This window comes from Suricata suricatta, chromosome 8 (genome assembly GCF_006229205.1).
Source record: "Suricata suricatta isolate VVHF042 chromosome 8, meerkat_22Aug2017_6uvM2_HiC, whole genome shotgun sequence".
NCBI classification, from domain to species: Eukaryota; Metazoa; Chordata; class Mammalia; order Carnivora; family Herpestidae; genus Suricata; species Suricata suricatta.
Window position 1 is genome coordinate 13,170,310 of NC_043707.1, and position 24,000 is coordinate 13,194,309.

Sequence of the window (24,000 nt, forward strand, 5' to 3'; positions counted from 1 at the left end):
CAGCGTGCCCATGTGCTGGGTCTTCAAAAACACAACCCCCTGGGGGAGCAGAAGACCCCTCATTGAAGTAGATTTGAAATAGTAACAGCTCAGTACCAGGGGTCTGTGTAGTTCATTCGGTTCTTTGTGAACTCGGTCACTCATTGATTGGATAGATAGTAGCCAGACACAGACACCTGCTGTGCGCCAAGAACCGGGAAGCCTGGCGGAGCGAGCCCCAGGGGCTCGTGAGGGGCCGGTTCTCAGGCTCTTCCTGGCGACCGGCTCCAGAGTAAATGGCAGGAGGCAGAAGTGCAAGGAGGGAAGCCAAGAGCAGGCCCCTGGCAAGTCAGAGCCACAGAGACACCAGCGGGCTGGCAGGAAGGATGGGTGTCACAGCCACCTCGCACAGCCCTAAGGTCCAGCTCCGAGTGCGTGAGGGAGGCCACCGCTGTCTCTCCCTAGGAAAGCCCCGGGAGCTCCTGCCAGCGACGGGCGAGGCCGAGCGACGCTCCTTTTTCGCAGCTTGTGCTGGAGCAGCTCGGAAAGCTGAGCTCCGACCGTGTTCGGAACATCATACTCAACGGGCGTGCCTGCTCTGGGAGACGGAGAGGCAGGGCGGAAACACCGCACCCGCTGAGCGGGGGGTGCATGTGTTCTCGGACGGCCTGCCCCAGGCAGGGGCTCGTTCCCTGTGTGCTCCGTGTTTCCTCCCCTGCAGGAGGCACCGGAGGCACGGGCTTCAATGAACAGACCACAGCCCGGGTCCAAATCTCAACTTTTCTGCTTACTGCCACTTGTGCAGTCTTGAACCTGTGCCCTACTGGGGGCTTGCCTTTCATCATCTGTAAAATGGGTATATGAAGCCCAACAAGGATCAGAGGCCTTTCTGGGATCCTGTATCCTAAGTCAGGCTCCATGATTTCAGGACTCTTCTCTTGTTTCAGGTCGGCACCGACTGGGATGCCAAGGAGCGGCTTTTCCGCAACTTTGGGGGTCTCCTGGGGCCCATGGATGAGCCGGTGGGCATGCAGAAATGGGGGAAGGGCCCCAATGTCACCGTGACCGTCATCTGGGTGGATCCCGTCAACATCATCGCAGCCACCTACGACATCCTGATTGAGTCCACTGCCGAATTCACGCACTACAAGCCCCCTCTGAACTTGCCCCTGAGGCCGGGGGTCTGGACAGTGAAAATCCTTCACCACTGGGTGCCAGTTGCAGAGACCAAATTCCTCGTGGCTCCTCTGACCTTCTCAAATAGGCAGCCCATCAAACCAGGTGAGTGCCCCTCGTGTCTCTGGGGGGATATGCCATCCCGGGGGGGCTCTTGGGCCTTCCCCGGCGGCAGACAGGGCTGCTCAGATGTGGGGCATGTGGGCTGCCTTGGAGACCCGAGCTCTCTGCTCTGCAAAGAGAATCTCCTAATTTTCTGTGTGCTCACTGAGATGACATCATCTGTGGATCAGGTACCTAATTATTAGATGCTCTCTCACTGGACTCCCAGAAAGCCCTGATCATATTTAAAATGGGAAGTAAACCCAGGCAGACAGTTTCAGCAAATCTTACTCACTGTTTAAAAATAATTATTACAATAGGAAATACTTTTCATCAAAAATATGATATACTAGATGAAAAGACACTACATCTAGTAAAAAAAAAAATTTGCTACATATAAAAAAAAAGTACATTCAGCATATATAAAGAAATCCCATAAATGAAACCACAAGCCCGGGACCAAATCTGGCCCACTTCCTGTTTTTTAAATAAAGTTTTATTGGGACACAGCCACACCCATTCATCTACATATTGTTTATGGCTTCCTTGGGACTACAACGGCAGCCCACAGATCCACAAAAATGGGCAATCTGGCTCTTTAGAGAAAAGGATTGCTGGCCTTTGCTACAAAGTGGCGGGGGGAACTAGACAGGGCATAAATGGCCCACACGCATGCAGAAAGATGCTCAGCGTTGTGAATACTGAGAGCAATGCAAATTAAAAGCAGCAAGAGATCCCACTTCCTGCCGCTGTGTTGGGAAATGTTCAAAAGTTAGACAGTATCATATGGCAGAGGGTTGGAGCACGATGGCCGACTGTAGCGCTGGGGTCGGCGGGAGGGCACAGTGATAAAACCGGTCTAGAAAATGGCGCAGCATGTCCGAGTGTAGCTGGACACAGGCCTCCTACTGCCCAGAAGTCCCAGCCCAAGGTGTGTGCCGTCCAGACCCGGGCAGGAGTAGAGCAGAATTGTCCATCGTGGCAGCAGACGGGGAGTCCCGGCGCCCCCGGTGAGAGCGCAGACCCCGCGGGCGCGTTCAGACAGCGGAGCTCCGCTCTGTGCGCTGGTCCCGATCAGTCTCTGCAACACCACGTTGACGGGCAAATACCACAGAAGAGTCCTAATTAGAGGGCACACACTTCAAGTTCAAAAGCAAGCCAAGCCACCACTACATGACTTCAGGGTTCTCTGTCCCTAAAAAGCTGTGAGAAAACGAGTCGTAATAGGAAATCAGGACGGGGGTTCCCGCCGAGCACGGAGAGGGATGTCCGACTCCTAACGTGCCCGCCGCCTTTTTCTTTTCTTACCCAGAGAGTTTACTTTTTCTTTTCTGTTCCTTCCTCCTCCCGCAATCACGGGGAACATCTCCCCCCCCCCCCCGCCCCCCACTCATCCCGCCTCCCAGAGTCACCACAGCCAGCACTTCGGTGTTCATCTCGAGGCTTCTAAAGCAGAGACACAGAAAATAACTCACAAACACACAGCTGGTTTTTGAAAATGGGGTGACACACTTTGTAATGAAAGTGGCTCTTTGGACTTTGAGCCCGTGTATATAAAGCTACCTACCCGCTGCCTCGCATCCCGCGGGAGGGACCCACACTCCACCTTCTCCCCCACGGGTGGGCTCACACCTCCCGGTGGTGGTGGTGGTGGTACACGTGTCACGGCAAAGATCCTTGGGTCTAAACTTGTCTGCGCCCCTGCAGATACATCCAAAAAAGTAGATTCTGAGAAATAGGATTTCTGGGTCTCTCGGTATTTGAAACTGTTGGTCTACATCTAACAGATCAGAAGCCCAGAAGCCAAAACCACACACCTGTTGGATGCAAGAACGGAGCGGTCCTGAATCTACCGCCTCACCCCTGTAAAATAGCCTGGGGCCATTCACTGGGTCCAGATTTTTCCAGTTTTTTCCTCCTCAGAGTTTCTGGCCCAGGATGAGCCTGGGGTCATCTCACCCCACCCCCACCGTCAGTAACTGTGTCTGTGAATGATGTTCCGGTGACAGGAGCACGAAGGTGGGAGCAATGCAGTTTGTAAAATGACTCATCAAGAGTAATTTGCTCTTGAAGCATCCCTGGTAATCTCAAGAAATCTGATGAGGTGGAATTGAGGAAAATTTAATGATAGAGGCGAGCATCACGGGCTGATGCTGTAATAGCATTTCCCCAGGCACACGTTTTTCATGAGGGTTTCCTGCGTCCCCCACAGTATTGGGCTCCTGGTGCTCAGACGCCTGTTGGCTGCTCTTTCCGCTTCGCATGCCCTGCCCTCGGTCCGTCCAGCGATCTCCCCACCGCCGGCTCCGGTGGACAGATCGGGACCTGCTGGAGGGAGGCTTTGTTCTCCGGCCGGGGGTCCAGGAGCTCCCGGCCGTGTCTGCCAGCGTCAGGCAGAGGCGGGCGGGGGCCGGGTTCATAAACACTTAGGTCCTGCCTAAGTAACTCAGAGCAAGACGGGAGACGTGTTGATGCAGGCTCGTGTCGCCCTTGGAGCCCAGCCCCTCTGCTTCTGGAGGGAGGGAAGGAAGGAAGGCGGGAAGGATTTTCTTGTGTGTCAGTCAAGGCAGGCTGTGAATCCTACTAGTTGCAGGTGTCTGGTATTTCTTCCCCCAACTTGGACCTCACTCATGGGCCACATATATTAGAAAACAGCTGGTGGGTTAGGAGCTCTCCTGGTGGTGAGGGGACAGCCACTGTCAGGCAAATGGAAAACGGTTATTTCTTAGAACCCAGGCCATCTCAGCCAGGGCAAGAGCCGGTTTGCTAAAACAAAGCTCACCAGAACCACTGGCCGTGTGTTTTAAATATCTAGTCTCGTATTTGGCAATAAAATGGTCAACAAGAGGGAACCTCTCCAAAATAAAAACATCTGGTGGCTTTCCTTGAGCCCGAGGTGTGCACTTCGCCTCCCCATCTCTCAGCCCTGGGAAGGAGCCCTGGCCTCCAGTCTGACGTGTTCCTTTACTCTTTGCAGAGTATATGAACTTGCACCTGAGCCTCTTGTCAGCCCTGGGGGTCTATCTGGTGCAGCGATGAGAATCCAGTTTACAGATGGGGAAACCAAGTCTTTGAAAGATTGGCTTTCATATGACAGTCCACCGCCTGGTCCCCATCTGTAAAATGGGGGTGAGACCACCAGTCCTACGGCTGTGTGCGTTTAAGAGGATTGTGTCCTAATAACCCCAGCCCAGTGACCCAGCTAGTCTTCACGCAGTGGACGCCTTGTGGGAGCGCACGCGCGTGCCCCGTTTTGTTTATTCAAGTCCATAAGTGGTATCCTATAGTTTCCAGTGCACAACGCAGTGATTCAGCAAATCTATACATTACCCAGCGCTCCCCTCCGGAAGTGAACTCTCAGTCCCCTTCACCTAGTGCACTAAGCCCCGCCCCCCTCACCTCCGGAAACCACCAGTATGTTCTGTCTGCTGTTTGTGTTGGTTTTCCTTTTTGTCTTAAAGTCCACCTATGAGGGAAATCATATGGTATTGCTCTTTCTCTGACTGACTTCACTTAGCTTTATACTGTCTAGTTCTATCCCCAGTTCTATCCCCGTTGTTGCCAAGGGCAAGATTTCGTTGTTTCCTGTGACTCCTATTCCACTGCGTGTGCCCACTCTGCCTCCCGCCCTCCGGCTGCTTCCGTGCTGTGGCTGCTGTGAACACCGGGGTGCACGGACGTTTTGGAACGAGTGCGTTCGTAGCTACCTGCCGGTGTGATTGCTGGACTGGGGGGTGTGGCTCTATGAGGACCCTCCGTACTGCTGCCCCCCCCCCCCGGCTGGCGGTCCCACCAGTAGTGTGTGAGGCTGCCTTCTCCTCCGTGTCCCCGTCAACAGTGGTGTTTTCTGTTAGCCATTCTGACGGGGTGAGGTGACACCTCCCTGAGGTTTTGATTTGCATTTGTGCGAGGATGAGTGATGTTGAGCATCTTCGCCTGTGTCCGTTGGCCACCTGGATGTCTTCTGCCCATTCCTAGTTGGATTAATTTTTTTGGTGTTGAGTTGTAGAAGTTCTTTATATAGTTTGGATATTGATACAAGGGGCCGTGTTAAGCACTTAAAAGAAGTCAACACTTTTAATCCTCACAAAAGGGCCTAGGTAAAGTACCTAGTTTATTGTCCAGGCAAGCAGGCCCCTCGTGTTGGAATCGGAATCCCTCTCGCCAGGGCTGTGGGCCACGGGGCTTCAGACCCGGACACCGCCTGCTGCGTGTGTGCTCATGCAAGACGCACTGGTGTTCGGCCAAGCAGGGCTGTTAGGAGGGCCAGTTGAGGTCGACAGACCTGGGTTCAAACCCCCGCTCAGACTCTCATTACCTGTGTGATTTGCAGAAAGGCCTTTAATGAGCCCTTGTGCTCCCTGTTGCCTCGGCTCAGAATTCTCTTTCCCCTGCACTGCATGTGGCTGCGGCCTTCTCATTAACCAGCACTCCGGTCAGATGTCACCTCCGCGTGGTGTCCCTTGCCCACCTAAATACCCTTGTCCCTCTCTAACCCCCGGGGCAGCAGGCTTTGACTGTAAAGGGCTAGACAGTCAGAACGTGCCACAGACGGTCTCCGTCTCTCCTCCGCTGCGCTGCGGAAGCACAGAATTAGCCGCAGACGAGGCAGAGCCGGGTGCTGCTGAAGCTTTATTTACAGCAATACATGGTGGGCCTGACCTGGCCCGAGGGGCAGTGTGCCCACCCCTTGCCCGCAGTCACACCCAGCTTAGTCCCGCAGTGCTGCTTGCTGCTGACTGAAATGACCGTGCCGGGCTTGGTTGCTGTCCTCGCTGTCCTCTACTGGGTCTCAGTCTTGATTCTCCGGTTCCTTCTCCCACCTCGGTTGGAGCTCGGCACTTACAGCTTTTTTGTTAATGTCTGAGCGAGAGAGAGAGAGGGGAGAGTCCCACGCAGGCTTCACGCTGCCACCCCAGGGCCTGCTGCTGCGGGACTCGATCTCACCAAGAGCGGGTCGCTCCCCTGACTGAGCCAGCCAGGGGCCCCAGCACTAATGGATCTTTATCACGGGAAGGAAGGAATCCCTTGCAGGTAGGTGTGTAACGAATAGGTGTGGCATGAACGTGGGGCCTACAGGGGCTGCTCTGTGAGGGACCGAGGACAGGACCGTGCCCTGCATAAAGGTTTCTCGGCTGTGGGGTGGGGGCTGCTGAGACCTTTCAGGAGCTTGGCCCGCACCGTGCAGGGCCCCCGGCAGGCCCCTGCTCTGAGACCCGCTGACCATGCCACCCCTTTGGCTTCCAGAGGCCGCCCTGAAGCTGCACAGCGGGCCCCTGCGCAACGCCTACATGGAGCAGAGTTTCCAGAGCCTGAACCCCGTCCTCAGTCTGCCCGTCAGCCCCGCCCAGGTGGAGCAGGCACGGAGGAACGCGGCCATGACCGGCGCGGGCCTGGAGCGCTGGCTGGACTCGCTGGTAGGTGGGATGTGGGCCGCCGTGGACGTCTGCACCACGGGCCCCACAGCCTGCCCCGTCATGCAGACCTGCAGCCAGACGGCCTGGAGCTCCTTCAGCCCCGACCCCAAGGCCGAGCTGGGCGCTGTCAAACCTGACGGCCGGCTCAGGTAGCACTGGGCACGCGTGAGCCACAGCAGATCTCAAAGGGAAAGCAGCCCGAGGGCCAGTGGTGCCTGGGGAGGAGTGTCTTTCGTGAGAGGGGCTCTCCTGGCTACAGAATGAGGGAGAAGTGGCCGTCAAAGCAGTTTCTGCCGACAACCTGCACTGGGCAGACTGGCAGCTGGGGGTGAGGACTGCTCTGTCCCCGCGCCACCGTGGTCTTACCTCTTTTGGTTGATCCTCAAAGCCTGCAGGTTCCTTGTCGTCCCTTCCAGTGACCCCGTCCCCCAGACAAGTGATTCTCAAACTTTTATTTTGAGCAGCAGACTTTTGTTTACGAAGCGCAGTTGGAGGCAGGAAGGTCAGCATGGGGTTGAAAGCCAGGCTGCTCTGGTTGAAGCTGGCAGGGCGAGACTCTCCAAGCGGAACCCCCCTGACCGGCCCCTCTGCCAGGGGGCACATCCTAAAGTCCCGGTCCTGACCCAAGGGCTCTGCAACAGCCAGTTGGAAAAGCACTGCCCGACCGTGTGCTTGATCTCCAGCCCTACTCTCATCTTGCTGTTCCTGGGCGGAGAGGGAGACCGACCAAGCCCTCCGCCAGCCCTGGTCGGGGAGGGTGGGGAGAGATTATCCTCAGTCACTAGCGAAGCAGGACAGCCCTTTGATGGAACATGGCCGAGGTTCCCCAAGTGTGAGGCCCCTCATCCGGGGTTCCGGGGCAGCCTCCCTCGGTGCTGCCACACGTGGTGGTGGACCAGGGGGGATGCTTCTACGCAGCAAATCTCCCAGGAGACTGAGCATGACCTCATGGTTCCTGGTCCGCGGGAACTCTGGGGACCACGGCCATGAACCTCAAAGAGTGCTGGGAGCCAGCTCCTGAGCGGCACAGCTGAGCAATACCCGCCCCTGCCCGAGCCCTTCGGCTCTACGGTCTGGGCACTCCCGCCCCCTCCCAAGCCCCCGGTGCTGTAGGGAACGGACCAGACTTTCCACAGCCAGGAAGCAGCAGTTCAGATTCGGTGTTGAATGCGGTGCCCTTCCTCCCGTGAGTCGCCGCGTGACAGCGCGATTGGCTACGACCTGAACAACAGTGTTATTCCAAGTGCTGGAGTCGCCAGAAACCCGAGCTCTGTGCCGCGTGGTGTGAAGGTAGCGGAGTGCCCGCCAGGCCGGGTGTCCTGTGGGCACGGAGGGGCGGGAAGAGGGACACTTTCAGTATTTATTATTTATATGTTTTAGTCCATGACTAATTAGTAGGGACTGCGTTTGCAGCTCGTCAGCTCGTCAGTTACGTTCTTTCTCTAACTGAAGCTGCCTTCAGTCACGCGAGGCCGGTGTCTGCCCCTCTGTGTTCTCCGCGTCCTCAGAGGAAGGCAGGGGTGCTGGACACTAGCAGGAGCATGTGTACCCCAGCATCTGGGGACACTGGAGCCCTCCTCTTTCTCAGGCAGGGTGGGGGCCTGGGCTGGGCCTCCAGTCCTCTGAGCCACCCCTCTACCCCCTGAAGGCATAGGGACAGGCCCCTGACTCGGGGTGGGGGGAGGACCCGCTGCAGAGCCTGGGATCTGACCAGCTGACAGAGGGAACCCGGCTCCTTCCAAGCCTGGGAAGGAGGAAGATCAAGTTTAGAAAGAAGGGGAGTGGGGGGACGGAGCTGGGAGTTAGCCACTGTTACCAGCGGTGGCCGGGCCCTAGAGGGTGTTGCTCAGAAAGCCCAGGCTTGCTGCAAGTCTGCACGTGCCAACTCTAGGGGGCCAGAGGCCTGCACCCCACCCCCCCAGAACAAGCAGGGAGGGGCAAAGCCGGTGGAGGCACCATCCCTGGCCTCCTCCCTGCAAGGAATTTGGGACTCCAGGGAGTCACACCAAGTGTCTCTTTATAACCTCTGTTTCTTGGGTCAGGGAATAAAAGTCTAGGAGGATTTGAGGAAAGGTGATGTGGGCCCAGGGGACACAGTACTAGTCGAACTCTTTTAGTCTAAGTGACCTAATCTCGAGCCCCAGGAAGCCTCGGCACCGTTGGCAGCGCATGGCGTGCAGCCCTGACCCGGCCCCTGACGTCACTCACTCAGGAGGCTGGGGTGCCCCGTGCCACTTCCCAGCCGGCCTGACCCATGGGATCCAGCCAGGACGTGAGCAGTGCCCCGCCCCCCTGTGTCCCAAGGGTGGTCAGATCAAGGCATCCTTTGGACTTCATTTCCCCACAGTCATTTAACTCTTAAAAAGTCAGCGCATTCAGAGAGAACAACCCAGGCCCCAGATGCCGGTGCAGGGATACCAGCTGGAACCTGGACCTCTTTGTGAGCAAGGTGCCCAGTAGAGGCATGGAGGGCTGCGGGCTGCCCCCGGTCGGAGCCAGGCTGTGTGGTGGGGTCCCAGACCCTGACAAGACAGCATCGTGGCTGCACTCTTCCCAGGGGGTCAGGAAGTCCTAGGACATCTGATTTTTAAGTAGCGGCGAGGCTGTGTTTTGTTGGAGAGTGTGGGCACCGCCGGCCGCCTCCGCTGTCGGGAGAGGGTTTAGGACGAGGTTAGGCAGTGCCCGGGGGGAGGAGGGAAGGAGCCACCCTGCAGAAGGGGCAAAAATTCGAGCTCCTTGCACCAGTCACTCTGAAGAAAACACGAACCTCTTACCAGTCATTCCAACCAGGCGAGACGGTCCGGCAGAGCAGGGTCCCAGGAGAAAGGCTGGCTCGGCTGTCCTGGTCCCAAGATGGTGCTAACAATAAAAGGAAGGAATTTGGAGACCTCGACGGCTGCCCCCTTCGACCTCAGGAGGCCCAGCCGGCCCAGGCAGAGGGGACGGGTGACAGGTTGGCCGGGGGGTTGTCCAGCGGTCCCACGTTCGGGAAGCCCTGCTTGCGCACGGGATGCCCTCTTTGCCTCAGTTACCTTACTGTGCCCATGGGTCCACCCCAGGCGCTACCTCATTGTGTCTGCTGAGTTTACCTGGGGGAGAAGTGGTGAGGGGTCCCAAATCTGCTCGGGCTGAATGTACAATCTATGCAAATTCTCTCCCTGTCTCTGTTTCCCTCTGTGTCTCCGAAGTATTTTGTTTTACTTTGCAAAGATACTTTACAGACCCTAGACTGAGGGCTTTCCTGCGCCACCTGTGTCGCCCCCTCATGTTGTCTTTGGTTCTGTCTTCGCCAAGCCCCACGCAGGGAGAAAGTGGCCCCCGCCCACGGGGCCCCCAGGAAAAGCAGGTTCTGCCCCTTGCACCGCCATCCCTCAGTGTCCTCCCCCCACCCCCAAAAGCCTTAGGTTTCTCCTTTTTGAAATGTGGCCTTAAAATTATTTTTGGAAAGCTGATTGCCCGCTCCGTCCACCTCCCACCACCATCCGGGAAGCAGCAGCATCCGGAAGCTTTGGTGGCAACCGCGTGAGCCCGAGGCTGCCCATCTGTAGGCGGCAGATGCCACAGAAACGGCTTCTAAATGTCATCTTTGAGAGACGCGCGCTCTCCCGTTGCCGCCGTGGGGGAAACGGAGGCTCGAAGGCTCGGGTGTTGACGCGGACGTGCCCTCCCCTCCCCCACCACGGCGTGGCGACTTGCGGTCCTTCGTTCAAGGGTAAATCAGGAGAGTTTCTCTCTTCATCCTTCCTGCCTGGAAAGTGAGAGCATTAAATATTCCCAGCGGATGGGTCGTGTTCTCGAAGGGATCACACGTCCGCCTTCTGTCATTCCAGGCTTTGTTGGAGGCCAAAGACAACCCTAGGGTTTCACAGGACATTTACTGGAATGGAGCGCAGCGTCCTTAGAGTCCGTCCGCAGTCTCTTTCCTTTGTAAGCTTACGTTGTCAATGGCGTGCGTCTGGGTATTTTTTTAGAGGCCTCATGATAAGTTATTACTGTCCCCCGCATTTTTTTTCAAAGACATGTGGTGATATAGTTTTTAAAAATAACTATTTTGTTATAGATCATGATATGCATAAAACTGTACAGAAATATTTTGTAATGTATTGATTTAAAAAATCTGTAAATACAGTTTAAAAAAAATTCCAATGGCCCACAACTGAAAGATGTAGATATTTTGCTATTTATTTAAAGGAGTATTTTAAGAGATATTGAACTATCTGAAATTGACCAGTTATCAAAATTCCAATCATCCGAACGCTTTTTTCCTCGACGTAGACAGTGATTCTCGGAAATGATTGCACTACCCGCCCATTTTTGCACCTTTTCTGTCTTTTCATTTAGCAGAAAAATAACAAGAAAATTGTGCCTTAGCTGTATTTTTTTGTCTAGGGAGTTTGTTTCTGTCTGACAAAGCAAAATTTTTTGCAGAAAACCGTGGATGTATTAAATACTGTATCATACCAAAAACACTGCAGGTGTAGAGAGATGCTTTCTGTCATACTGTGTTTTCAGATGCAGAATTTTAAAATTAAAAAAAAAAATACTGTCTTTACGGAACAGTGTCTGCGTGGCTTCTCTTCCCCCAGATCCGCTGCTCTGGCGGTCACCGGACTGCAAGCCCAGAGGGGCGCCCCCTGGAGGGAATGCGGGGCCCCTGCGGGCAGGCCTGGCCCGCTGGCGGCACTCCTCAGTGCGCCTGCCGGCCCGCGATGACACGACTCACAGGACAGGATTCTCCAGGCCGAGGCCGAGCTTGTTAAGCAAGGAGAAGGTGCCATTTAAAGTGCCAGGCAGACTTCTCCACCTGCTAGGCTGGCTGTGCAGCACATCCGGATGACATTTCCCAGACTTCCCCGTGCGTACGTGTGGCCCAACTTCTGGCCAGTGAAATGGGTGGAGGGGCATATGGCATTTCCAGACCTGCCCCAACAAACTTCCGGCTCGAATGTTTTGACTCCTCTAGATCTGGAGCATTGATGGGTCCCTCTGCTCATTCTTGGAACCTTCACAAAGCCCCCAACTTCCAGGCAGGCAGGCAGGCTTACAGTATGGAAGGCACTGCACCCGATGGTCATGTGGATGCCACCTGACCAGCCCTTTCAGACTCCTGATTAGGACACGACATGAGTGTGGTGTTGCGCCGCAGAGAATGTGTTACAGCACGCAGTCTTACCTCATCTCCTAACTCCTCCGGGAAGGGCAACTCAGATATTCTTCTGGCAAAGCCCAGATTTCAGCCCCTTCATTCTGCAAGGAAAAGATAGAAATTCTGGTAAATGAAATGATTCGCTTGAAGCTAGAAAGATACAAGATACTACTGGCATCATGGTCAGGACCAAGGTTCCCTGTGCCACAGTGAGGCCTTCGCAGTGGTCAGGAGGGCTGGTTTTCTGGGGCTGGCCTCGTTACCAAGTCTCTATGTGGCTCCTGGAGGCCGTGGGCAAGGACGGAGTGCCACTGAGGCCCAGACAGGACTGCACAGCCGGAATAAAAGAGGCTGGAGACGGTGACCGTGGAGTGGGGGTAAGGGGTCCTGGATGGCATGCACTGACCACATTAAATGAGGCCCCATCCAGGACTTCCTGGGAGGAGGGACAGAGGAGGAGGAGCCTAAGGCCCCACTGAGAGCCGGAGCTAACACCCAGGTCAGTATAAATAACCCAGACGCACAGGGCACCTAGGTGGTTCAGTCAGCTGAACATAGACTCTGGATTTTTGGCTCAAGTCATCATCTCATGGGTTGGTGAGATCCAACCCCGTGTTGGGCTCTGCAGGGCACAGGGAGCCTGCTTGGGATGCGCACTCACTCGCTCTCTCTCTTTTTGCTCCTTCCCTACTCACGCACATGCTCTCTCTCTAAATAAATTAAAAGAGGGGAAAAAAAAAAAACCCAGAACACAATCCTAACTCTGGCAGAACAGACTGTCCACAGCTAAATGTGGAGTTGAGGTCATGAGCAGGAGACATGGCGGGGGGCAGAAGGGACCCATGGGGCATCTGCAGGACGCAGGGACCCCCAGGCACCTGAGACATGGGGGACCTGCACTGGCAAGATGAATCCCTCTAACACTTGACTTTGAAAACCACAGAGGCCTAACTTCAAGAAGTCTTAAAATCAGTGTGGTTTAACATCCATAACTTTCAAAATCAAGTTCAGCTCTGGGAGAGCTGGAAGGTGATAGGGTGATAGGAAACTAAGTCTCCACCCTTAAAGAGAAAGAACAGCCCCTGGAGACACAGAAATAGACGCAGAGTTTGAAAAAGGCCTGGGGTGTGCAGAAAGGGAGAGTGATTTACAAAGAGCTTGTCCCAGACGGACAGAGAGCACTGGGAAACTCCAGGAACGAGGCCACCATGTCCCTCCCCCGGCCCTGCACACACACACGGCCACGTGCGGGAACGAGCGCCGTGCCCACATCCACTACCTAACCTGACTGCACCATATGCCCCACCGCGTGCTTTGGCGGATCTGCCCCCTCCTCACAGGTGCACTTCCGTCCTCCTGCCGAGGACCAGCCGCTCACAGACCTTGCCACCACCCCCCCGTCCTCCCCCCACCCATAAGCTCTTGGCCAGAGCCCATCCAAACTGGGCCACAAGCCTGGCAGTACGCAAGCAGCCCCAACAGGGGCCACCACCACGCCTCCAAGGTGACTCCTCCCCCAGGGACAGGGAAAGATAACACATAAAGCAGTCCAACTAACCCAAGAAGTGGGCAGGAGGAAGCAGTCGTCCGCCAACGAAGGCTTCTAGGGGAAGACACAAGGAAAGCTGCCTGTGGATCTGCTCCTTCCTCTCCGGCAAGCGCGTCCCAGGCAGCCCCGCCCCGCCCACCACCGCCACAGGGAGCAAACCCCGCCCACAGCAGGCGACGAGCCATCGCAGACGCCCGGATGGAAGGCCAGGGGGACCTAGCCACAGCGACGGGGCACCCGCAACACACACAGGAGCACCAGGTGCCCCTGAAGCCCCAGGCTCCGGTGAACAGGGGACACTGGACCCACTGCAGGGCACGCCAGGACCTCGCCCTCATAAGGCCACCACTGCCAGGAGCGAGAGACCTCGCCGACTTTGCTCGCACCGAGGAACACACACGGAAAGTTAGGCTAGATGAGGAGAAAGAAGAATATGTCCTGAATGAAAGAACAAAATCACAGCAGGAGGGCTAAATGAACCGGAGATAAGAAATCCGCTGGATCACGAGTTGGTCATAAAGACACTCACCGGACTCAAGAGTGGAGGACCTCATTGCGACCCTTATCAAAGTTTAAAACAGAGAGAAGAACCAACCAGAGATGAAGAAAACAGTAAGTGGAATTAAAAATACACTTGATGGGAGACTTCTGAGGGAAGACAGAGTAAGAGAACTCTAAACTCACTTCGTCCCGAGTACACTAGCGAACTCACATCGGAGTCAACACCCAGGAAAGGAGCAAAGACTTGCCGAACAAACGCCACAACTAATGTGGAGAGAAGGGGCCACATCAACGAGGGTGGGAAGGGCGAGGACTCAGTGGGACCCGAAGCCCCAGGGATCTGACGTCCAGAGGGAGGGAGAGGCACGGAGAGGGGTGAGAAAGTCTATCACACCAGGGAGCCTGCAAGGGACGGGGAAATCCCCACAGCATTTGGCTTTAAAAACCAGAGGGGCCGAATTTTTTGAGTGCGTACATGCAGCTGGACCTAAAGCTTCCAGGCAAACCTTAAAAATCAGCAAAAACCAGCAGGCTCCGCTCTGAGCGAGCCCTGAGGGCGACAGGCACCCGAGTCCCGGTCCTTAAAGCGCACCACAAACAGCCTGCTGTCGGCCTAGAAGCAGCAGCTTACAGGGCACCCAGGCCATCAGGAGGGAGAGTTAGTTACTGGTCTCAGGGTCCCCGAGGGACTTCTCCAGGAACAAAGAAGCTGGCAGGAACCATTTACCTCCCCTGCTGGTCATCAACATACAGCCCAGAGACCCGGCCGCCAGGGAGGCTGCCCACCCCCTGCAGGCGACCGGCCCCGCGGAGTTAAAAGCGCACCTCCACCCACCACTCTCAAGAGCATGAAACGTAGCGGACGTTGCTAACACAGAGAAGCAGAGGATCAGGCAAAATGAGGGGCAAGAAAGCTGTATCACAAATGGAAGAACGGAACAAAACCACGGCAAGAGACCTAAGTGAAAAATATAAAAATTAAATCCCCTATTGGGCATGTTAAGTGTGCGTCATAAAGATACTCACCGGACTTGAGAAAAGAGGAGGAAATCACCGAGACCCTTAGCAGAGAGAAAACGTAAAAAGTAGCTAATCGGAGATTAAGAACATTAAGTGAAATTAAAAATACACTTGATGGATAAATAGCAGGCTGGAAGAAGCAGAGAAATGATATAATGGACAGTAATGCAAAGTAATCACGCTGAATAAGAAAAAAAGAACTATGCAAAACAAGAATAGGCTTAGGGAACACAGCAGCTCCGTCAAGCAAAATGTTCACATTTTAGGGATCCCAGAAGGACTTCAGAAAGAAAGAGGGCAGAACATTTATTTGAGGAAATAATAGATGAAAACTCCCCAAATCTAGGAAAGGAAACCAATCCATGTCTAAGAGGCAAAGAGATCCCCCAACAAAATCAACCAAAGGAGGGCCACACCAAGAGTGAAGATGGCAAGGGGCGCCGGGTGGCCCAGTCGGTTCAAGCTTCAAGCGTCTGACTCTTGACTTGCCTCAGGTCACAATCTCTTGGTTCGTGAGTGTGAGCCCCACTTTGGGCTCTGCACTGACAGGATTCTCTGTCTCCTTCTCTCTCTGCCCTTCCCCCACTCCCACATTCCTGTGCACTCTCTCAAAAATAAATATTAAAAAAAAACAAAAAAGGAAAATGGCAAAAAAAAAACTGTGCTACAGAAACATTTTAAAAGCAGCAAGAGAAAAGAAACTGTTACATAAAAGGGAAAACCCATAAGGCTATCAGATTTTTCAGCATAAACCTTAGAGGCCTCAAGAGAATGGCATGATAAATACAAGTGCTAAAAGGCAAAACCTACAGCCAAACATACTTTATCAAGCAAGGCTGTCAGTCAGAATATGAAGAAAGAGAAAGCGTCTCAAACCAAAACTGACAGAGTTCATGACCACTAAACCAGCCCTTCAAGAAATATGAATGGGGACTTTCTGAATGGAAAGACCGTAAGTGAAATGAATGTATGAAAGGTAGACACACAAAAGCAGTAAGGATAAGTATTCCTATAGCAAAAAAAAAAAAAAAAATCAGTCGAGGGATTCACAAAAGGATGTAAACTATGACGTGATAAACGTTAAACACAGGGGAGAGGAGTGAAGAAGGGGTTTGAACTTAAGTGACTATCAACTTACAATAGACTGGTGTATGCCGATGTTGTACACAAACCTAATGGTAACCACAAATTAAAGCCAGTAATACATATGCAAACAATGAAAAAATTCAAGTATGTCACAAAAGAAAACGAGCAAACCATGGGAGAGCACACGAGAAGAAAGGGTCAGAGAAAAACTACAGAAACCATAAAACAATTAACAAAATGCCAGGAAGTATACATCAGTAATTACTGTGAATGTAAATGGATTAAACACTCCAATCAAAAGACAGTGGTGACGGATTAAGACACACAACGTCAGAGTAGGTAAATAAGACTCCTCTAGATGCAGCCTATAAGAGAGTCATTTTGGACCTAAAGACACACTGCAGATGGACAGTGAGGGGATGTAAAAACATTTATCATGCAAATGGATGTCAAAACAAAGCCAGAGTAACAATATTTATACGGGAGAAAATAGACTTTAAAACAAAGGCAGTAAGAAAAGACAAAACTATATAATCATTAAGGAGACAATCCAACAAAAATATGTAACAATTATAAATATTTATGCCCACACCTATGAGCACCCAAAAACATAAAACAACATAAAGGAACTAATCAATAACAACACATAATAATAGAGTATTTTAACAACCCACTTACATAACAAGATAGATCACCCAAACAAATAAAACAAACAAGGAAACAGTGGACTTGAATGACCAATTAAATTAAATTGATTTAGCAAATATATTCAGAACATTCCATTCTAAAACAAAATACAAATTCTTTTCTAGTGCACACAAAACATTCTCCAAAATAGATCACATATTAGGGCACAAAATAAAGCTCAACAAATTCAAAAAAAAATCAAAATTACATCATGCATATTTTCTAACCACAACATTATGAAATTACAAGTCAATCAAAAAAATTTTTTGGAAAGACCACAAATACATGGAGGTCAAAAAACATACTACTAAACAATCAATGGGTCAACCAGGAAATAAAAGAAGAAATCACCAAGTAAATGGAAACAAAAGGAAAAACCTCTGTGATATAGCGAAAGCAGTTCTAACAGGGGAACTTTATAGCAATACAGGCCTAATTCAAGAAGAAAAATCTCAAACTATCCTTACACATAAAGGAGCTAGAAAAAGAAAAAGCACACAACCAGCAAAACCAGGAAGTAAAGATTAGATCAGATATAAATATTATAGATATTTTATAAAAAAATAAACAGATTGATGAAACCCAGAACTACTACTCTGAAAAGATCAATATAATTGATAATGCTCTAGCCAGACAGATCAAAAAGGGGGGAAAAAGGAGCAAGAGAAAGGACTCAAACAAAATCATAAATAAAAGAGGAGAAATAACAACCAACACAACAGAACACAAACAACTTTAAGAAAATATTATGAAAAAGTATATGCAAACAAACTGGACAAATTCCTACAGACATGTAACCTACCAAAACTGAAAGAGGAAGAAATAGAATATTTGAACACACTATTACCAGCAAGGAGAATGAATTGATAAACACTGCCAAGAAACAAAAGTCCAGAATAGGTGAATTCTAATTCTAATTAGAAAGCTAATACTAATCCTTCTCAAATTATTCCAAAAAAAGAAAAGGAAAACTTTCAAATTCATAACCATGAGGTCAGTATAACCCAGTACCAAAAGCAGGTAATGATACCACTAAATAAGAGAACTACAGGCCAATTTCTCTGGTGAACATAGATGCAAAAATCTTAGAACATCTGGGTGACTCAGTAGGTTGAGTGTCCAACTTTGCCTCTGGTCATGATCTCACAGTTTGTGAGTTCAAGCCCGCATGGACTCGATGCCATCAGCCTGTCAGTGCAGAGCCAACTTTGGATCATCCATCCATCTCTCTGCCCCTCCCCCCTTGCACTCTGCCCAAAATAATATTTTATTAATCTGCAACAAAATATAAGCAAAACAAATCCAACAATACATTAAAAAAACAACAACAACAACATTTGATGAGGGACCAAGAAGGCAGAGCAGCATGGAACTTTTGTGTTTCCCTCTCTTGTCCCTGAAATGCAGTTAGATCAACACCAAACCACCTTGCACATCTAGCAAACTAATTTGAGGATCAACAACAGTCTGCACAACTTCAGCCACAGAGCTGGGCAGGTACGCGGCACAGAGAGGTGAACTGGGGGAGAGAGAGACTGTGGAGGATAAGGAGATGTTTTTGCTTGTAGAGAGAGAACAGAGACATGGAGAGAGTACAGGAAAAGCACCCCCCCTCAAAAAAAAGCAGCCGGAGAGGAAGACAAAGAGTGGAGAGAATAAAAAAGGGAGAAATGGACTCCAAGGGACTGAACAAAACAAAACAAAAACAAAAAAAGGAGGAAGGACAAAGGAGAGGGTTTAAATTCCATTAAGACACTATAAACAGGGGAGCACAGAGTCTGGAACTCCACAGTTGGAACTTGGTGTAGCTCTAGTAGGGAGGGTCAATCCCCAGGAACAGACTGTGAGGTCCATGAGGTCAACGGACCACATGGGGAGAGGCATTTTCCCTGCTGGGAAGACATTTGGTGAAGCTATGCAGTCTTGACACAGGCAAAGGTCCCAGTGGACCCCAGAGAACAGACACATTCACTGGTGTTGGAACAAGGACGTTAAGAGTGAAGCCTGGGGGCAGACGGGTGTTCTAATTCACCATAATCCCTGAAACACTGCTGGTCTATCATCCCATGACCTTCTTCTGGGGTGGCCTGGCATCTGGCCACAGTCTCTGGGTATTGGCAATGGCACCGTCACAGGAACATACCAGGGGCAGGCCAGAACCTGGCCATTGCTTGGTGACACCCTCCCCCAGAGGGTCTGAGTGGGTCAAAGCTGCAGGGCCCTTAGAAGTGAGGGGTTTGGAAACACAGCCCCATTTGACATAAATTCAGGAGGGAGGTGTCACCTGGCAGGTCGACGGCTTGGTCACGGACAGTGTAGAATGGGGGAGTGGACAGAAACCAGAGACAAAGGAGGGGTACTTGACTGCTGGTCAGCCAGAGCACAGAGTTCTGATACTAGAGAAAGGGTAGCTCGGTGACACCATTTTCACCTCTCTCCCCCACGCATGCACATACATGTGCACAATGATCCACCCCAGTCAAATAAGCAATGCCATCTACTGGAGAATGGAGACACTGCACCAAGCCCTGCCCAACGGGGCCACCTTGCTCTAGAGGAACACCACAAATCTCTCCACCTGTGTAGTTTACTGACTATAAAGTGTTTCATATTTTGACTTAAGTGGGAAACTGGATGTAATTTCAGTCATATTTCATTCTGTCTGTTGATCCATCTATTCAACATTTTCTTATTCGTGAACACAGAAAGAGAAAAAAAGTATTTTTACTTTCAGTTTTTAAAAAGACTTAATTTTTTCTGCAATTTTTTTTTTACATTTCTGTAAATTGTTCGAGTTTTACTTTACACTCATCATTTCATTTTATTCCCCTTTACTGTATTTACTTTTATAAGTTTTCAAATGTTTTCTTTTTCCTTTTTTTTCTTCTCTTTCCCTTTTTCTCTATTCTATCAAGCTTCGTTCAACAATCAAACCAAACACTCCTAGGAGCTAGCATCCTTTATTGATTTCTTGTGTTGTTTTTAATTTTTAAGGTTTTTAATTTAAAAAATTTTTGTTTTATTAATTCTTTCTCTTCCTTCAAAATGACAAAATGAAAGGATTCACCCCAAAATAAACATCAGGAGGAAATAACAGCCAGGGACTTAACACAGATAGACTGAACCAGACTGAACCAACAAGCAAGATGACTGAACCAACAAGCAAGATGTCTGAGCCAGAATTTAGAATCATGATATTAAGAATACTTAGCTGGGGTTGAAAAAAGCACAGAACCCCTTTCTACAGAGATAAAACAAGTAAAATCTACTCAGGACAAAATTTAAAATGCTACAATTGAACTGCAATCTCAGATGCCTACCACGGTGGCAAGAATGGATGAAGCAGAGCAGTGAATCAGCAATACAGAGGACAAACATGGAGAATAATGAAGCAGGAAAAAAAAGGAGGCAAACTAAGGCAAAAGAGCACAATATAAGAATTAGAGAACTCATTGACTCATTAAAAAGGAATAATATCTGAATAATTAGGGGTCTTAAAGATGAAAGAGAGAGAAAGGGGTAGAGAGCTTATGTGAGCAAATCATAGCAGAAACCTTTTCTAACCTGGAGAAAGACACAGATATCAAAATCCAGGAAGAACAGATAACTCCCATTAGATTCAACAAAAACTGACCCTCAACAACGTATATCATAGTCAAATTCACCAAATCCTTAGGCAAGGAAAGTATCATCCGTGCATCAAGGGAAGAAAGCCCTTAACTGACAAGAACACAGATCAGATTCACAGCAGACCTATCCACAGAAACTTGGCAGGACAGAAAGGAGTGGCAGGATATAGTCCATGTGCTAAAATGGAAAACTATGTAGCCAAGAATTACTTATCCAGCAAGGCTGTCATTCAACAAAGAAGGAGGGATAAAAATTTTCCCAGATACACAAAAACTAAAACAGTTCATGACCACTAAACTAGACCAGCAAGAAATTTTAAGGGCAACTCTCTGAGGGGACAGAAGACAAAAACAAAACAAATAACAAAAAAGACCCAAAGCAATACAGGCTAGAGAGGCTCAGAGAACATCACCAAAAACTCTAACTCTACACGGAATACTGTAGCAATACATTCATATCTTTCAGTTCTTACTCTAAATGTCAATGGGCTAAACACTCCAAAGACTGAGAGTAACAAAATGGAGAAGAAAGCAAGATACACCTATGTGCTGTTTACAAGAGACCCGTTTTAGACATAAAGTCACGTTCAGATCGAAAGTAAGGGTATGGAGAACCATAAGTCACCAAAAGAAAGCCAGAGCAGTGATACTTATATCAGAAAACCTAGATTTTAAAATAAAGACTGTAACAAGAGATGAAGAATGGGATTATAACATAATTAAGGGGTCTATCCACCAAGAAGATCTAACAACTGTAAACACCTATGATCCAAATGTCGAGCACCCAAATATATGAACCAATCACAAACATACCAAAAATATGACATACAGAAACTCATTAACAATACCATAATAGTAGGGGACTTCAACACCCTACTTACAGCAAAGGACAGATCACCTAAACAGAAAATCAACAAGGAAACCATGATTTTCAATGACACACTGGACCAGATGGACTTAACAGATACATTCAGAACATTTTCTCCTAAAGCATCAGAGTGCACATTCTTCTCAAGTGCACATGGAACATTTTTCAGAATAGATCACATACTGGGACAAATATCAGCCCTCAATGAGTACAAAAAGATCGAGATTATGCCATGCATATTTTCAGACCACAATGCTATGAAACTTCAAATCAACTACAAGATAAAATTTGGAAAGACAACAAACACTTGGAGATTAAGGAATATCCTACTCAACAAAACATGGGCTAACCAGTAAGTTAAAGAGGAAATTTAAAAGTATGTGGAAGCCAATGAATATAACACCACAGCCCAAAACCTCTGAGACACAGCAAAGGGGGTCATATGAGGTAAGTATTTAGCAATCCAGGCCTCCCTAAAGAAGGATAAAAGGTCTCAGATACACAACCTAACCTTACACCTTAAAGAGCTGGGAATAGAACAGCAAATAAAACCCAAAGCCAGCAGAGGACAGGAAATATAAAGGTTAGAGCAGAAATCAATGCTATCATAACAAAAATAAAAACAAAACACACAATGATCAATGAAACCAGGAGCTGGTTCTTTGTAACAAAATTGATAAACCCTTAGCCTGTTTGATCAAAAGAAAAAGGAAAGGACCCAAATAAATGACATCAAGAATAAAAGAGGAGAGATCACAACCAACACAGCAGAAACACAATAAGAGAATATTATAAGCAATTTTATGCCAGTAAGATGGGCAATCGGGAAGAAATGGACAAATTCCTAGACACATATAAACTACCAAAACCTAAACACAAAGAAACAGAAAATTTGAACAGCCCTTAACCAGTAAAGAAATCAAATTAGCAATCAAAAATCTCCCAAAAAATAAGAGTCCAGGGCTGCATGGTTTTTCAGGGAAATTCTATCAAATATTTAAAGAAGAATTAACACCTATTCCTTTGAAGCTGTTCCAAAAATTAGAAATGAAAGCAAAACTTCCAACCTCACTCTGTGAAGCCAGCATTACCTTCATTCCAAATCCAAAGACCCCACTAAAAAGACCAATTTCCCTGATGAATATGGATGCAAAAAATCCTTAACAAGGTACTAGCCAACTGGATCCAACAATTCACTAAAAGAAGTATTCACCATGACCAAATGAGATTTATACTTGGGATGCAAGGTTGGTTCAATACCCACAAAACAATCAATATGATACTTCACATCAATAAAAATAAAGGACAAGAATCATATATCCTCTCAAGAGATGCAGAGAAAGCATTAGACAAAAACACAGCATCCTTTCTTGATAAAAACCCTTAAAAAAGTAGGGATGGAAGTATCATACCTCAAGATCATAAAAGCCATATAAGAAAGAGCCACTGCTAATATCATCCTCAATGGGGAAAAACTAAGGGTTTTCCCCTTAGGGTCAGGAACACTACAGGGATGTCCATTCTCACCACTGTTATTCAACATAGTATTGGAAGTTCTAGCCTAAGCAGTCAGACAACACAAAGGAAGAGAGGCATCCAAATCAACAAGAAGGAAATCAAACTCTCATTCTTCATAAGAAAACATGATACTCTATATGGAAAACCCAAGATTCCACCAAAAACTGCTAGAACTGATCCATTAATTCAGCAAATTCACAGGTTATAAAATTATTGCACAGAAATAGGCTGCAGTCCTATACACCAATAATGAAGCAACAGAGAAATCAAGGAATCGATCCCATTTACAACTACACTGAAAACCATAAAATACCTAGGAATAAACTTAACCAAAGAGGTTTAAAATCTATACACTGAAAACTATAGAAAGCTTATGAAACAAATTGAAGACACAAAAAATGTAAAAATACTCCATGTTCCTGGATTAGAAAAACAAATATTGTTAAAATGTCACTATTACCCAAAGCAACCTACACATTCAATGCAATCCCTGTCAAAATATACAAGCATTCTTCATAGACCTAGAACAATCCTAAAATTTGCATAGAACCACACACACAAAAAAAAAATACCCAAATAGCCAAAGCAATCCTGAAAAAGAAAACCAAAGCTGGAGGCATCGTAATTCCAGACTTCAAGCTGTATTACAAAGCTGTAATCATCAAAACAGTATGGTAATGGCATAAAAACACTCAGATCAATGGAACAGAAAAAAGAACCCAGAACTGGACCCACAAATGTTTGGCCAACTCATCTTTGACGAAGCTGGGAAGAATATCCAATGGAATAAAGACAGTCTCTTCAGCAGGTGGTGCTGGGAAAACTGGACAGCGACATGCAGAAAAATGAACCTGGACCACTTTCTTACACCATCCAGAAAAATAAGCTCAGAATGGATGAAAGACCTAAATTGAAGACAGGAAGCCAACAAATGCCTAGAGAAACAGCTGGCAAAAGCCTCTCTGACCTCTGCCACATCAACTTCTTACTCAACACGTCTCTGGAGGTGAGGGAAACAAGAGCAAAAATGAACTACTGGGACTTCATCAAGATAAAAAGTTTCTGTACAGCAAAGGAAACAATCAGCAAAACTAAAAGGCAACCGGCGAAATGGGAAAAGATATTTGCAAATGACTTATCAGATAAAGAGTTAGTACCCCAAATCTATAAAGAATTGAACTCAACACCCAAAAAATAAATAATCCAGTGAAGAAATAGCCAAAAGACATGAACAGACACTTCTCCAAACAGACATCCAGATGGCCAACAGACACATGAAAAAATGGTCAATATCACTCATCATCAGGGAAATACAAACCAAA

The 24,000-nt window shown here is 48.9% G+C and overlaps 1 protein-coding gene and 2 long non-coding RNA genes across 7 annotated transcripts in view; 1 reads left to right on the forward strand and 2 right to left on the reverse strand.

Annotated features, from left to right (window-relative positions):
- XYLT1 (xylosyltransferase 1) overlaps positions 1 to 11,226 on the forward strand; it is a 291,549-nt gene extending 280,323 nt beyond the window's left edge. For 3 of the 5 annotated variants that reach the window (XM_029948070.1, XM_029948067.1, XM_029948069.1), the window contains 4 exons: positions 927 to 1,260; positions 6,505 to 6,674; positions 9,465 to 9,627; positions 10,123 to 11,226. In XM_029948070.1, coding sequence (XP_029803930.1) covers positions 927 to 1,260; positions 6,505 to 6,674; positions 9,465 to 9,627; positions 10,123 to 10,433 — 978 coding nt within the window. In that variant the 3' untranslated portion in view covers positions 10,434 to 11,226. The remainder of the gene's footprint in view (positions 1 to 926; positions 1,261 to 6,504; positions 6,675 to 9,464; positions 9,628 to 10,122) is intronic. The other 2 variants (XM_029948068.1, XM_029948071.1) reach the window with 2 other exon arrangements.
- LOC115298892 lies at positions 1,764 to 3,334 on the reverse strand. The gene is made up of 3 exons (XR_003911892.1): positions 3,075 to 3,334; positions 2,825 to 2,958; positions 1,764 to 2,460 (listed from the first exon to the last, which is right to left on the reverse strand). It is a non-coding gene; the product is annotated as an uncharacterized LOC115298892 (long non-coding RNA).
- LOC115298888 overlaps positions 5,871 to 24,000 on the reverse strand; it is a 380,495-nt gene continuing 362,365 nt past the window's right edge. The window contains exons 5-8 of the long non-coding RNA XR_003911884.1: positions 11,848 to 11,921; positions 9,449 to 9,533; positions 7,041 to 7,993; positions 5,871 to 6,120 (exon numbers count right to left, since the gene is read on the reverse strand). This is a non-coding gene — a long non-coding RNA (uncharacterized LOC115298888). The remainder of the gene's footprint in view (positions 6,121 to 7,040; positions 7,994 to 9,448; positions 9,534 to 11,847; positions 11,922 to 24,000) is intronic.